Source organism: Phyllobates terribilis, unplaced genomic scaffold, assembly GCF_046119375.1.
Source record: "Phyllobates terribilis strain yellow unplaced genomic scaffold, ASM4611937v1 Scaffold_9__5_contigs__length_417890890, whole genome shotgun sequence".
NCBI classification, from domain to species: Eukaryota; Metazoa; Chordata; class Amphibia; order Anura; family Dendrobatidae; genus Phyllobates; species Phyllobates terribilis.
Window position 1 is genome coordinate 416,339,779 of NW_027362769.1, and position 14,876 is coordinate 416,354,654.

Sequence of the window (14,876 nt, forward strand, 5' to 3'; positions counted from 1 at the left end):
CGTATCCAGAGTCACACACACGTCTATAGCAGAGCCGGCACCGCATGTATCCAGAGTCACACACGTCTATAGCAGAGTCAGCACCGCACGTATCCAGAGTCACACACGTCTATAGCAGAGCCAGCACCGCACGTATCCAGAGTCACACACACGTCTATAGCAGAGCCGGCACCGCACGTATCCAGAGTCACAAACGCGTCTATAGCAGAGCCAGCACCGCTCGTATCCAGAGTCACACACGCGTCTATAGCAGAGCCGGCACCGCACGTATCCAGAGTCACACACGCGTCTATAGCAGAGCCGGCACCGCTCGTATCCAGAGTCACACACGCGTCTATAGCAGAGCCGGCACCGCACGTATCCAGAGTCACACACGCGTCTATAGCAGAGCCGACACCGCACGTATCCAGAGTCACACACATGTCTATAGCAGAGCCGGCACCGCACGTATCCAGAGTCACACACGCGTCTATAGCAGAGCCGGCACCGCTCGTATCCAGAGTCACACACGCGTCTATAGCAGAGCCGGCACGCTTGTATCCAGAGTCACACACGCGTCAATAGCAGAGCCGGCACCGCACGTATCCAGAGTCACACACGCGTCTATAGCAGAGCCGGCACCGCTCGTATCCAGAGTCACACACGCGTCTATAGCAGAGCCGGCACGCTTGTATCCAGAGTCACACACGCGTCAATAGCAGAGCCGGCACCGCACGTATCCAGAGTCACACACGCGTCTATAGCAGAGCCGGCACCGCTCGTATCCAGAGTCACACACGCTTCTATAGCACAGCCGGCACCGCTCGTATCCAGAGTCACACACGCGTCTATAGCAGAGCCGGCACCGCTCGTATCCAGAGTCACACACGCGTCTATAGCAGAGCCGGCACCGCTCGTATCCAGAGTCACACACACGTCTATAGCAAAGCCAGCACCGCACGTATCCAGAGTCGCACCGCTCGTATCCAGAGTCACACACGCGTCTATAGTAGAGCCAGCACCGCTCGTATCCAGTCACCCACATGTCTATTGCACAGCCGGCACCGCTCGTATCCAGTCACCCACATGTCTATTGCACAGCCGGCACCGCTCGTATCCAGTCACCCACATGTCTATTGCACAGCCGGCACCGCTCGTATCCAGTCACCCACATGTCTATTGCACAGCCGGCACCGCTCGTATCCAGTCACCCACATGTCTATTGCACAGCCGGCACCGCTCGTATCCAGTCACCCACATGTCTATTGCACAGCCGGCACCGCTCGTATCCAGTCACCCACATGTCTATTGCACAGCCGGCACCGCTTGTATCCAGTCACCCACATGTCTATTGCACAGCCGGCACCGCTCGTATCCAGTCACCCACATGTCTATTGCACAGCCGGCACCGCTCGTATCCAGTCACCCACATGTCTATTGCACAGCCGGCACCGCTCGTATCCAGTCACCCACATGTCTATTGCACAGCCGGCACCGCTCGTATCCAATCACCCACATGTCTATTGCACAGCCGGCACCGCTCGTATCCAGTCACCCACATGTCTATTGCACAGCCGGCACCGCTCGTATCCAGTCACCCACATGTCTATTGCACAGCCGGCACCGCTCGTATCCAATCACCCACATGTCTATTGCACAGCCGGCACCGCTCGTATCCAGTCACCCACATGTCTATTGCACAGCCGGCACCGCTCGTATCCAGTCACCCACATGTCTATTGCACAGCCGACACCGCTCGTATCCAGTCACCCACATGTCTATTGCACAGCCGGCACCGCTCGTATCCAGTCACCCACATGTCTATTGCACAGCCGGCACCGCTCGTATCCAATCACCCACATGTCTATTGCACAGCCGGCACCGCTCGTATCCAGTCACCCACATGTCTATTGCACAGCCGGCACCGCTCGTATCCAGTCACCCACATGTCTATTGCACAGCCGACACCGCTCGTATCCAGTCACCCACATGTCTATTGCACAGCCGGCACCGCTCGTATCCAGTCACCCACATGTCTATTGCACAGCCGACACCGCTCGTATCCAGTCACCCACATGTCTATTGCACAGCCGGCACCGCTCGTATCCAGTCACCCACATGTCTATTGCACAGCCGGCACCGCTCGTATCCAGTCACCCACATGTCTATTGCACAGCCGGCACCGCTCGTATCCAGTCACCCACATGTCTATTGCACAGCCGGCACCACTCGTATCCAACTGTTATATAATCGATCTCACGGCATCTCTTCAATCATCTGAAGAAACCTGCTGAACCAAATAGGAGGGTGCGGTGCGGCCCCAGCAGAGATTCTCACCTTCAGCTCAGCAGAGACCCCCCTGGGCCACCGCACGGGCTGCTGGGTGATGATGCTGACCAGCTGGAATATGCTGTGCGTGTAGAAAGGTGGGGTCCCTACAAGCAGCTCATACACGATGCAGCCGAGAGCCCACAGGTCCGAGCGATGATCATAAGGCCGCTCCAAAACCAGCTCCGGAGACATGTACAGAGGGGTCCCCTTAATGGAGCGGACCATCAGCGTGTCCAGACTCAGCTCTCGGGCAAAACTGGAGGAAAGTGGGAGAATAAGGGGGGAGAGCAAACAGTAAGTGTATGAGAGAAAGAAAGAGGCCCCCCCACACATACACGGGACCACCGAGCCCCCCAATACAGGCAGTGCGCCCCCCACACACATACATCGAGCCCCCCAATACAGGCAGTGCGACCCCCTCACATACACCGAGCCCCCCAATACAGGCAGTGCGCCCCCCACACATACACCGATCCCCCCCAATACAGGCAGTGCGCCCCCCACACATACACCGATCCCCCCCAATACAGGCAGTGCGCCCCCCACACATACACCGATCCCCCCCAATACAGGCAGTGCGCCCCCCACACATACACCGATCCCCCCCAATACAGGCAGTGCGCCCCCCACACATACACCGATCCCCCCCAATACAGGCAGTGCACCCCCCACACATACACCGATCCCCCCAATACAGGCAGTGCGCCCCCCACACATACACCGATCCCCCCCAATACAGGCAGTGCGCCCCCCACACATACACCGATCCCCCCCAATACAGGCAGTGCGCCCCCCACACATACACCGATCCCCCCCAATACAGGCAGTGCACCCCCCACACATACACCGATCCCCCCAATACAGGCAGTGCGCCCCCCACACATACACCGATCCCAATACAGGCAGTGCGCCCCCCACACATACACCGATCCCAATACAGGCAGTGCGCCCCCCACACATACACCGATCCCCCCAATACAGGCAGTGCGCCCCCCCACACATACACGGGACCACCGAGCCCCCCAATACAGGTAGTGCGCCTCTCACACATACACCGAGCCCTCTAATACAGGCAGTGCGCCCCCCACACATACACCGATCCCCCCCCAATACAGGCAGTGCGCCCCCCACACATACACCGATCCCCCCAATACAGGCAGTGCGCCCCCCACACATACACCGATCCCAATACAGGCAGTGCGCCCCCCACACATACACCGATCCCAATACAGGCAGTGCGCCCCCCACACATACACCGATCCCAATACAGGCAGTGCGCCCCCCACACATACACCGATCCCAATACAGGCAGTGCGCCCCCCACACATACACAGATCCCCCCAATACAGGCAGTGCGCCCCCCACACATACACAGATCCCCCCAATACAGGCAGTGCGCCCCCCACACATACACAGATCCCCCCAATACAGGCAGTGCGCCCCCCACACATACACAGATCCCCCCAATACAGGCAGTGCGCCCCCCACACATACACAGATCCCCCCAATACAGGCAGTGCGCCCCCCACACATACACAGATCCCCCCAATACAGGCAGTGCGCCCCCCACACATACACAGATCCCCCCAATACAGGCAGTGCGCCCCCCACACATACACAGATCCCCCCAATACAGGCAGTGCGCCCCCCACACATACACAGATCCCCCCAATACAGGCAGTGCGCCCCCCACACATACACCGAGGCCCCCAATACAGGCAGTGCACCCCCCACACATTCACCGATCCCCCCAATACAGGCAGTGCACCCCCACACATACACCGATCCCCCCAATACAGGCAGTGCGCCCCCCACACATACACCGAGCCCTCTAATACAGGCAGTGCGCCCCCCACACATACACCGAGCCCTCTAATACAGGTAGTGCGCCCCCCACACATACACCGATCCCCCCCAATACAGGCAGTGCGCCCCCCACACATACACCGATCCCCCCATGTACTATGAAGGTTCGGATCATTTTCTTGATTCACCCAAAATCGCAGAGCTTCACCGTCCCGTCCTTCCCCAGTAAGATGTTCTGCGGCTTCATGTCCCGATGCAGGATTCGGTGAGAATGGAGATAGTACAGGGCGGACACCAGCTGGGCCGACACCTCCTTCACCTATGGGGGAGGAGAGCAGTCACCCCAATATACCACACGGCACTCACCTATGGGGGAGGAGAGCAGTCACCCCAACATCACAGCCCCCAATATACCACACGTCACTCACCTATGGGGGAGGAGAGCAGTTACCCCAATATACCACACGTCACTCACCTATGGGGAAGGAGAGCGCAGTCACCCCAACATTACAGCCCCCAATATACCACGCATCACTCACCTATGGGGGAGGAGAGCAGTCACCCCAATATCACAGCCCCCAATATACCACACGTCACTCACCTATGGGGGAGGAGAGCAGTCACCCCAACATCACAGCCCCCAATATACCACACGTCACTCACCTATGGGGGAGGAGAGCAGTCACCCCAATATCACAGCCCCCAATATACTACGTGTCACTCACCAATGGGGCAGGAGAGCGCAGTCACCCCAATATCACAGCCCCCAATATACTACGTGTCACTCACCTATGGGGGAGGAGAGCGCAGTCACCCCAATATCACAGCCCCCAGTATACTACGTGTCACTCACCTATGGGGGAGGGAGAGCGCAGTCACCCCAATATCACAGCCCCCAATATACCACACGTCACTCACCTATGGGGGAGGAGAGCGCAGTCACCCCAATATCACAGCCCCCAATATACCACACGTCACTCACCTATGGGGGAGGAGAGCAGTCACCCCAACATCACAGCCCCAAATATACCACACGTCACTCACCTATGGGGAAGGAGAGCACAGTCACCCCAATATCACAGCCCCCAATATACCACACGTCACTCACCTATGGGGAAGGAGAGCACAGTCACCCCAATATCACAGCCCCCAATATACCACACGTCACTCACCTATGGGGAAGGAGAGCGCAGTCACCCCAATATCACAGCCCCCAATATACCACACGTCACTCACCTATGGGGGAGGAGAGCAGTCACCCCAACATCACAGCCCCAAATATACCACACGTCACTCACCTATGGGGAAGGAGAGCACAATCACCCCAATATCACAGCCCCCAATATACCACACGTCACTCACCTATGGGGGAGGAGAGCGCAGTCACCCCAATATCACAGCCCCCAATATACCACACGTCACTCACCTATGGGGGAGGAGAGCAGTCACCACAATATCACAGCCCCCAATATACCACACGTCACTCACCTATGGGGAAGGAGAGCGCAGTCACCCCAATATCACAGCCCCCAATATACCACACGTCACTCACCTATGGGGGAGGAGAGCAGTCACCACAATATCACAGCCCCCAATATACCACACGTCACTCACCTATGGGGAAGGAGAGCGCAGTCACCCCAATATCACAGCCCCCAATATACCAGACGTCCCTCACCTATGGGGGAGGAGAGCAGTCACCCCAATATCACAGCCCCCAATATACCAGACGTCACTCACCTATGGGGGAGGAGAGCGCAGTCACCCCAATATACCACACGTCACTCACCTATGGGGGAGGAGAGCAGTCACCCCAATATCACAGACGTCACTCACCTATGGGGGAGGAGAGCAGTCACCCCAATATCACAGCCCCCAATATACCAGACGTCACTCACCTATGGGTGAGGAGAGAGCAGTCACCCTAATATCACAGCTCCCAATATACCAGACGTCACTCACCTATGGGGGAGGAGAGCAGTCACCCCAACATCACAGCCCCCAATATACCACACGGCACACACCTATGGGGGAGGAGAACAGACACCCCAATATCACAGCCCCCAATATACTACGTGTCACTCACCTATGGGGGAGGAGAGCAGTCACCCCAATATACCACGCGTCAATCACCTATGGGGGAGGAGAGCAGTCACCCCAATATCACAGCTCCCAATATACCACACAGCCTTCACCTATGGGGGAGGAGAGAAGTCACCCCAATATCACAGCCCCCAATATACTACGTGTCACTCACCTATGGGGGAGGAGAGCAGTCACCACAATATCACAGCCCCCAATATACCACACGTCACTCACCAATGGGGAAGGAGAGCGCAGTCACCCCAATATCACAGCCCCCAATATACCACACGTCACTCACCTATGGGGGAGGAGAGCAGTCACCCCAATATCACAGCCCCCAATATACTACGCGTCACTCACCTATGGGGCAGGAGAGCGCAGTCACCCCAATATCACAGCCCCCAATATACTACGTGTCACTCACCTATGGGAGAGGAGAGCGCAGTCACCCCAATATCACAGCCCCCAATATACCAGACGTCACTCACCTATGGGGGAGGAGAGCGCAGTCACCCCAATATCACAGCCCCCAATATACCACACCTCCTTCACCTATGGGGGAGGAGAGCAGTCACCCCAATATACCACACATCACTCACCTATGGGGGAGGATAGCAGTCACCCCAATATCACAGCCCCCAATATACCACACGTCACTCACCTATGGGGGAGGACAGCAGTCACCCCAACATCACAGCCCCCAATATACCACACGTCACTCACCTATGGGGGAGGAGAGCAGTCACCACAATATCACAGCCCCCAATATACCACACGTCACTCACCTATGGGGGAGGACAGCAGTCACCCCAACATCATAGCCCCCAATATACCACACGTCACTCACCTATGGGGGAGGAGAACAGTCACCCCAGTATACCACACGTCACTCACCTATGGGGGAGGAGAGCAGTCACCACAATATACCACACATCACTCACCTATGGGGGAGGATAGCAGTCATCCCAATATCACAGCCCCCAATATACCAGACGTCCCTCACCTATGGGGAAGGAGAGAAGTCACCCCAATATCACAGCCCCCAATATACCACGCGTCACTCACCTATGGGGGAGGAGAGCGCAGTCATCCCAATATCACAGCCCCCAATATACCACACCTCCTTCACCTATGGGGGAGGAGAGAAGTCACCCCAATATCACAGCCCCCAATATACCACACGTCACTCACCTATGGGGGAGGAGAGCAGTCACCCCAATATCACAGCCCCCAATATACTACGTGTCACTCACCTATGGGGGAGGAGAGCAGTCACCCCAATATCACAGCCTCCAATATACCACACGTCACTCACCTAGGGGGGAGGAGAACAGTCACCCCAATATCACAGCCCCCAATATACTATGTGTCACTCACCTATGGGGGAGGAGAGCGCAGTCACCCCAATATCACAGCCCCCAATATACCAGACGTCACTCACCTATGGGGGAGGAGAGCAGTCACCTCAATATCACAGCCCCCAATATACCAGACGTCACTCACCTATGGGGGAGGAGAGCGCAGTCACCCCAATATCACAGCCCCCAATATACCACACCTCCTTCACCTATGGGGGAGGAGAGCAGTCACCCCAATATACCACACATCACTCACCTATGGGGGAGGATAGCAGTCACCCCAATATCACAGCCCCCAATATACCACACGTCACTCACCTATGGGGGAGGACAGCAGTCACCCCAACATCACAGCCCCCAATATACCACACGTCACTCACCTATGGGGGAGGAGAGCAGTCACCACAATATCACAGCCCTCAATATACCACACGTCACTCACCTATGGGGGAGGACAGCAGTCACCCCAACATCACAGCCCCCAATATACCACACGTCACTCACCTATGGGGGAGGAGAACAGTCACCCCAGTATACCACACGTCACTCACCTATGGGGGAGGAGAGCAGTCACCCCAATATACCACACATCACTCACCTATGGGGGAGGATAGCAGTCATCCCAATATATCAGCCCCCAATATACCAGACGTCCCTCACCTATGGGGGAGGAGAGAAGTCACCCCAATATCACAGCCCCCAATATACCACATCTCCTTCACCTATGGGGGAGGAGAAAAGTCACCCCAATATCACAGCCTCCAATATACCACGCGTCACTCACCTATGGGGGAGGAGAGCGCAGTCATCCCAATATCACAGCCCCCAATATACCACACCTCCTTCACCTATGGGGGAGGAGAGAAGTCACCCCAATATCACAGCCCCCAATATACCAGACGTCACTCACCTATGGGGGAGGAGAGCGCAGTCACCCCAATATACCACACGTCACTCACCTATGGGGGAGGAGAGCGCAGTCATCCCAATATTACAGCCCCCAATATACCACACATCACTCACCGATGGGGGAGGAGAGAAGTCACCCCAACATAACGGCCCCCAATATACCAGACGTCACTCACCTATGGGGGAGGAGAGCAGTCACCCCAATATCACAGACCCCAATATACCACGCGTCACTCACCTATGGGGGAGGAGAGCAGTCACTCCAATATCACAGCCCCCAATATACCACGCGTCACTCACCTATGGGGGAGGAGAGCAGTCACCCCAATATCACAGCCCCCCAATATACCACACGTCACTCACCTATGGGGGAGGAGAGCAGTCACCCCAATATACCACACGTCACTCACCTATGGGGGAGGAGAGCAGTCACCCCAATATACCATACGTCACTCACCTATGGGGGAGGAGAGCAGTCACCCCAGTATACCACACGTCACTCACCTATGGGGGAGGAGAGCAGTCACCCCAATATACCACATGTCACTCACCTATGGGGGAGGAGAGCAGTCATCCCAATATACCACACGTCACTCACATATGGGGGAGGAGAGCAGTCACCCCAATATACCACACGTCACTCACCTATGGGGGAGGAGAGCAGTCACCCCACTATCACAGCCCCTATATAACAGAGGTCACCCCTCTGCTGTCCCGAATCCCAGTGTGTCTATCTGACTCGCCCCTGCGAGGTGGGACAGTCACTCCAATATCAGAGCCCCCCCATTGTTTCTGACCTGTGGGGGAGGACACAGAGGTCCCTTATATATTTGTGGACAATCTGCTAGAGAGCCCACACCCATTATTTTGGAGCAGGATTTGTTACTGGACTAAGGATGTGGTAAGACCCCCTTACATGTTTGCTATGGTCTTAATCCCACCACTGAACAAAGACTCTGATGTTAACTCTACGAGGACCGCAGGCGGACTATTCCAGGGCGGTATGGTAGGTCATACACATAAGGGAGCGCATTGATCACTGGACTGAACACTTTCTGGGGCGTGAATACTTACTAGATCTTCAGACAGGCTCCCATCATCCTCCAAAATCTGGAACAGTTCTCCTTCCGCGTATTCTGTGACAACGACAACCTAAAGAGGAATCAGAAAGAAAAATAAAGACGACTTCTGGTGCCCACCTAAAAGCTGTCACGTGGGGGTGACGACACGGAAACCATGGGATAGCCCGCCGCCACGATGCTTACACCCTACCTGCTAACATCGGGTGGTGGTGACGACACGGAAACCATGGGATAGCCCGCCACCACGATGCTTACACCCTACCTGCTAACATCGGGTGGTGGTGACGACACGGAAACCATGGGATAGCCCGCCACCACGATGCTTACACCCTACCTGCTAACATCGGGTGGTGGTGACGACACGGAAACCATGGGATAGCCCGCCGCCACGATGCTTACACCCTACCTGCTAACATCAGGTGGTGGAGACGACACGGAAACCATGGGATAGCCCGCCGCCACGATGCTTACACCCTACCTGCTAACATCGGGCGGTGGTGACGACACGGAAACCATGGGATAGCCCGCCACCACGATGCTTACACCCTACCTGCTAACATCGGGTGGTGGAGACGACACGGAAACCATGGGATAGCCCGCCGCTACCATGCTTACACCCTACCTGCTAACATCGGGTGGTGGTGACGACACGGAAACCATGGGATAGCCCGTCGCCACGACGCTTACACCCTACCTGCTAACATCGGGTGGTGGAGACGACACGGAAACCATGGGATAGCCCGCCACCACGATGCTTACACCCTACCTGCTAACATCGGGTGGTGGTGACGACACGGAAACCATGGGATAGCCCGGAGCCACGATGCTTACACCCTACCTGCTAACATCGGGTGGTGGAGACGACACGGAAACCATGGGATAGCCCGCCGCCACGATGCTTACACCCTACCTGCTAACATCGGGTGGTGGTGACGACACGGAAACCATGGGATAGCCCGCCACCACGATGCTTACACCCTACCTGCTAACATCGGGTGGTGGTGACGACACGGAAACCATGGGATAGCCCGCCGCCACGATGCTTACACCCTACCTGCTAACATCGGGTGGTGGTGACGACACGGAAACCATGGGATAGCCCGCCGCCACGATGCTTACACCCTACCTGCTAACATCGGGTGGTGGTGACGACACGGAAACCATGGGATAGCCCGCCACCACGATGCTTACACCCTACCTGCTAACATCAGGTGGTGGAGACGACACGGAAACCATGGGATAGCCCGCCGCCACGATGCTTACACCCTACCTGCTAACATCTCCTCAGTCTCGTCAGAAAGCAGAAGCCAAAAGAATAAAAGAAAAATAATCAAGAGAAAAACAGCGTAAAGGCACGCCCGACCGGGCAACCAAGGGTGGGTGCTGTGTCCCCCGATGAAGACTATATGGAGAGTACCCAAAAATCTTAATTTCTTGGTCACTTTATTAGGGAGCACAGAAACGGTGGCATGTCACAAAGCTGTTCCTGGGGTGGGCATAAACTAAATATTAAATTGTTCCCACCCGTTTTCCACTCCTGCAGAAGCAGTCGCCTGAGCAACCGCCGTCTGAGTAATGGCCACAGGCAGGATTTTCCTCCCAAGATTTGCAAAAGCCAATGTGTGGACCCTGTGAAGCTGATGACCACAGAGTGGCAGGGCCGATGCCTGATGATGATCGGCCCAGGAAGCTCCCACCGTCCATAGAGTTGCCCCAACCCTGAAAGGGGGGACACTGGTGTTTGGTCTATAAGCCTCAATAATGGCCATTCTAATCCAGCGGGCAATAGTCCCCTTAGGAGGAGCCAGACCTCTACGAGGGTCCTCCGGAATGACCGAGTCCGATGATCTGAACTGAGCATTGCCGCTAATTAGTGTCGCACGACCCTGACGACATCCAAGCTGGGCAAGGCTCTCTCAACTGGGTGAGAAGTGCAGGGCAAAAGCAGCGCAAGACTGATCTCATTACCGTGAAAAGCTGGAACCAATCTCAACGACACCTCATCCTGGTGCAAGACAAGGTAAGAAGCGCGCCAGGAGAGGGCCGCCAGCTCCGATACCCTATAGATGTAGCCGATGGATAGAAGAAAAGCTGTCTGAACAGCAGAGGGGAGATTTCCTTCATGGGCTCAAAAGGCGGAGACTGAAGGATCAAGGGGCGGCCGATATGGTGGTCTAGTATACACCACCCCTGAGGAAAAGTCCTGATCCTTGGCTTAAAAGCCAAATCCTTCCAAATCAAAAGCGCCAAAGTGGACACCTGTCCATGGAGGGAGCTGAGCGCCAGCACAGACCCCTGACTCCACTGTAAAAAGGAAAGAAACCAGCAAAGAGAAGGCCATTAGGAGAACGTTACTCGTACCAATGAAAGTACAAGTGTGATTATAGATACGCCGCAAGGATCCTAGTCATCCGGATGCCTTGCTCTGACAGACCAGCTGCCCTCAGAATCGCGGATTCAGCAGCCATGCTCTGAAACGGATCGACTTTAACCCCTTCGCGACCCTGGGATTTTCCGTTTTTGCATTTTCGTTTTTTGCTCCCCTTGTTCCCAGAGCCATAGCGTTTTTATTTTTCATTCAATATGGCCGTGTGAGGGCTTATTTTTTGCGGGACGAGTTGTACTTTTAAACGTCATTACTAGTTTTACCATATCGTGTACTGGAAAACGGGAAAAAAAATCCAAGTGCGGTGAAATTGCAAAAAAAGTGCAGTACCACAGATGTTTTTTTTTGTTTTTTTTTTTACCACGTTCACTGAATGCTAAAACTGACCTGCCATTATTATTCTCCAGGACATTACGAGTTCGTAGACACCAAACATGTGCAGGTTCTATTTTATTTAAGTGATGAAAAAAAATCCAAAGTTTGCTAAAAAAAAAAAAAAAAAAATGTAAAAAAATGACGCCATTTTCCGAGACCTGCAGCGTCTCCATTTTTCGGGATCTGGGGCCGGGTGAGGGCTTATTTTTTGCGCGCCGAGCTGACGTTTTTATTAATACCATTTTGGGGTAGATCCGATGTTTTGATCCCCCGTTATTGCATTTTATTGCAATGTTGCAGCAACCAAAAAAACGTAATTCTGGCGTTTGGAATTTTTTTTCTCGTTATGCCGTTTACCGATCGGATTATTATTTTTTTTTATATTGATAGATCGGGCGATTCTGAACGCGGCGATACCAAATATGTGAATGTGGGGTTTATTTTTTATTATTTTATTTTGAATGGGGAGAAAGGGGGGTGATTTAAACTTTTATATTTTTTTAAAAACTTTTTTTTTTTTACACTTTTTGCATGTTATTATAGTCTCCATAGGAGACTAGAAGCAGCAACTATCCGATCGCCTCTGCTACATACAGGGGATCAGCAAATCACCTCTATGTAGCAGAAATGGTCCTGCGCTACGAGCGCCGACCATTAGGCGGCGCTCATAGTAATCTTTACATGACAACCACTGGAGTCTGCTGCAGACCCAAGGTTGTCATGACCACCCATCGGTGACCCGCGATCACGTGACAGGGTCCCCGATGGGCGGCGCTTCCGGCGGCGGCGATGTTAAATGCCGCTGTCAGAGATTGACAGCGGCATTTAACATGTTAACAGCTGCGGGTGGATCGCGATTCCACCTGCGGGTGTTGCGGGCACATGTCAGCTGTAATAATCAGCTGACATGTGCCCGATTCAGTGCGGGCTCAGTGCCGGAGCCCTCACTGAACCGGGGGTGATGGCCTGGGGCGTACTAATACGCCCTGGGCCAGTAAGGGGATAAAATTCTAATGGAACTCTGAGAAAATAAGATCTGGAAGGTCTTGGAGACACCACGGAGCATTTGCCAGGAGGTGGATCACGTAAGCACAACAAGCTCTCAGAGGCCAGTCTAGTGCGATGAGGATGGCTGGAATCCACGTTGGCCTGATCTTCAGGGATGACTCAGGGGTCAGTCCTTGGCCCTCTTCTCTTCCTCTCACTATTGGGGTTCCTCAGGGTTCAGTCCTTGGCCCTCTTCTCTTCTCTCTCTACACAGTCCCAATTGGACAGACCATCAGCAGATTTGGTTTTCAGTACCATCTTTATGCTGATGACACACAACTGCACCTCTCCCCTGACCTTACCCCCGCTGTGCTACAGAACACCAGTGACTGTCTGGCCGCAGTTTCTAACATCATGTCCGCTCTCTACCTGAAACTCAATCTTTCCAAAACTGAACTTCTTCTGCTCCCGCCGTCTACTCACCTCCCTAAATCTGACATCTCCCTCTCCGTGTGTGGCACCACAATAACACCGAGCCAGCAGGCGCGTTGTCTGGGCGTTGTGTTTGACACCAATCTCTCCTTCACCCTCCACATACAATCTCTTGCCCGCTCTTGTCGCTTGCACCTGAAGAACATCTCTAGAATCTGCCCCTTTCTCACCTTGGAAACAACAAAAACCCTCACTGTTGCCCTGATCCACTCCCGCCTGGACTACTGTAACTCTCTATTAATTGCCCTCCCCCTCACTCGACTTTCCCCCCTCCAGTCCATCCTTAATGCTGCAGCCAGGGTCATCTATTTGGCTAATCGTTACTCAGACTCCTCCGCTCTGTGCCAGTCATTGCACTGGCTGCCCATGAATTATAGGATCCAATTTAAATTTCTTGTTCTCACCCACAAAGCCCTCCACAGTGTGGCACCCCCCTACATCTCTTCCCTCATTTCTGTTTATTGGCCTACCCGTTCTCTACACTCGGCAAGCGACTTTCGACTAACATCCACACTAATCCGTACCTCCCACTCCGGCTTCAAGACTTCTCCCGAGCTGCACTTATTCTCTGGAATGCTCTACCCCAAGAAATTAGGATTAACCACAATTTACACAGTTTTAGGCGCTCCCTAAAGACACACCTGTTTAGGGCAGCCTATCACCTTCCCTAATCAAAGTCCTTTTATATTCTTATAGCCCATCCCTTATTTCTCTAAACATACCGTATTTTTCGGACTATAAGGCGCACCGGATTATAAGGCGCATTAACAAAAAAACTCTGCTGAAACGTTTTGGTCCATATATAAGGCGCACCGGACTATAAGGCGCATTAAATTAAACAAGGCTCAGACCGTAAATCAAATTTTATTTAACTCTTTCACAATAGCTGCAAATCAATACATTTGCTTTTTCAGTTCATTCTTCTACCACAAATCCATCAAACTCTTCATCTTCAGTGTCAGAGTTTAATAGCTGGGCGATTTCGGCATCAAGCATGCTCGGGTCCTCCTCATCATTATCCGAGTCGGTCTCGCCGCTGATGTTTAGCTCTTCTTCAGTGATAATTCCAGACTTCCTGAAAGCTCG

The 14,876-nt window shown here is 54.0% G+C and overlaps 1 protein-coding gene across 1 annotated transcript in view; it reads right to left on the minus strand.

The window, feature by feature from the left end:
- STK36 (serine/threonine kinase 36) overlaps positions 1–14,876 on the minus strand; it is a 216,797-nt gene that overhangs the window by 183,665 nt on the left and 18,256 nt on the right. Inside the window, exons 3-5 of the mRNA XM_073649070.1 lie at positions 9,543–9,620; positions 4,305–4,435; positions 2,317–2,566 (exon numbers count right to left, since the gene is read on the minus strand). Coding sequence (XP_073505171.1) covers positions 2,317–2,566; positions 4,305–4,435; positions 9,543–9,620 — 459 coding nt within the window. The remainder of the gene's footprint in view (positions 1–2,316; positions 2,567–4,304; positions 4,436–9,542; positions 9,621–14,876) is intronic.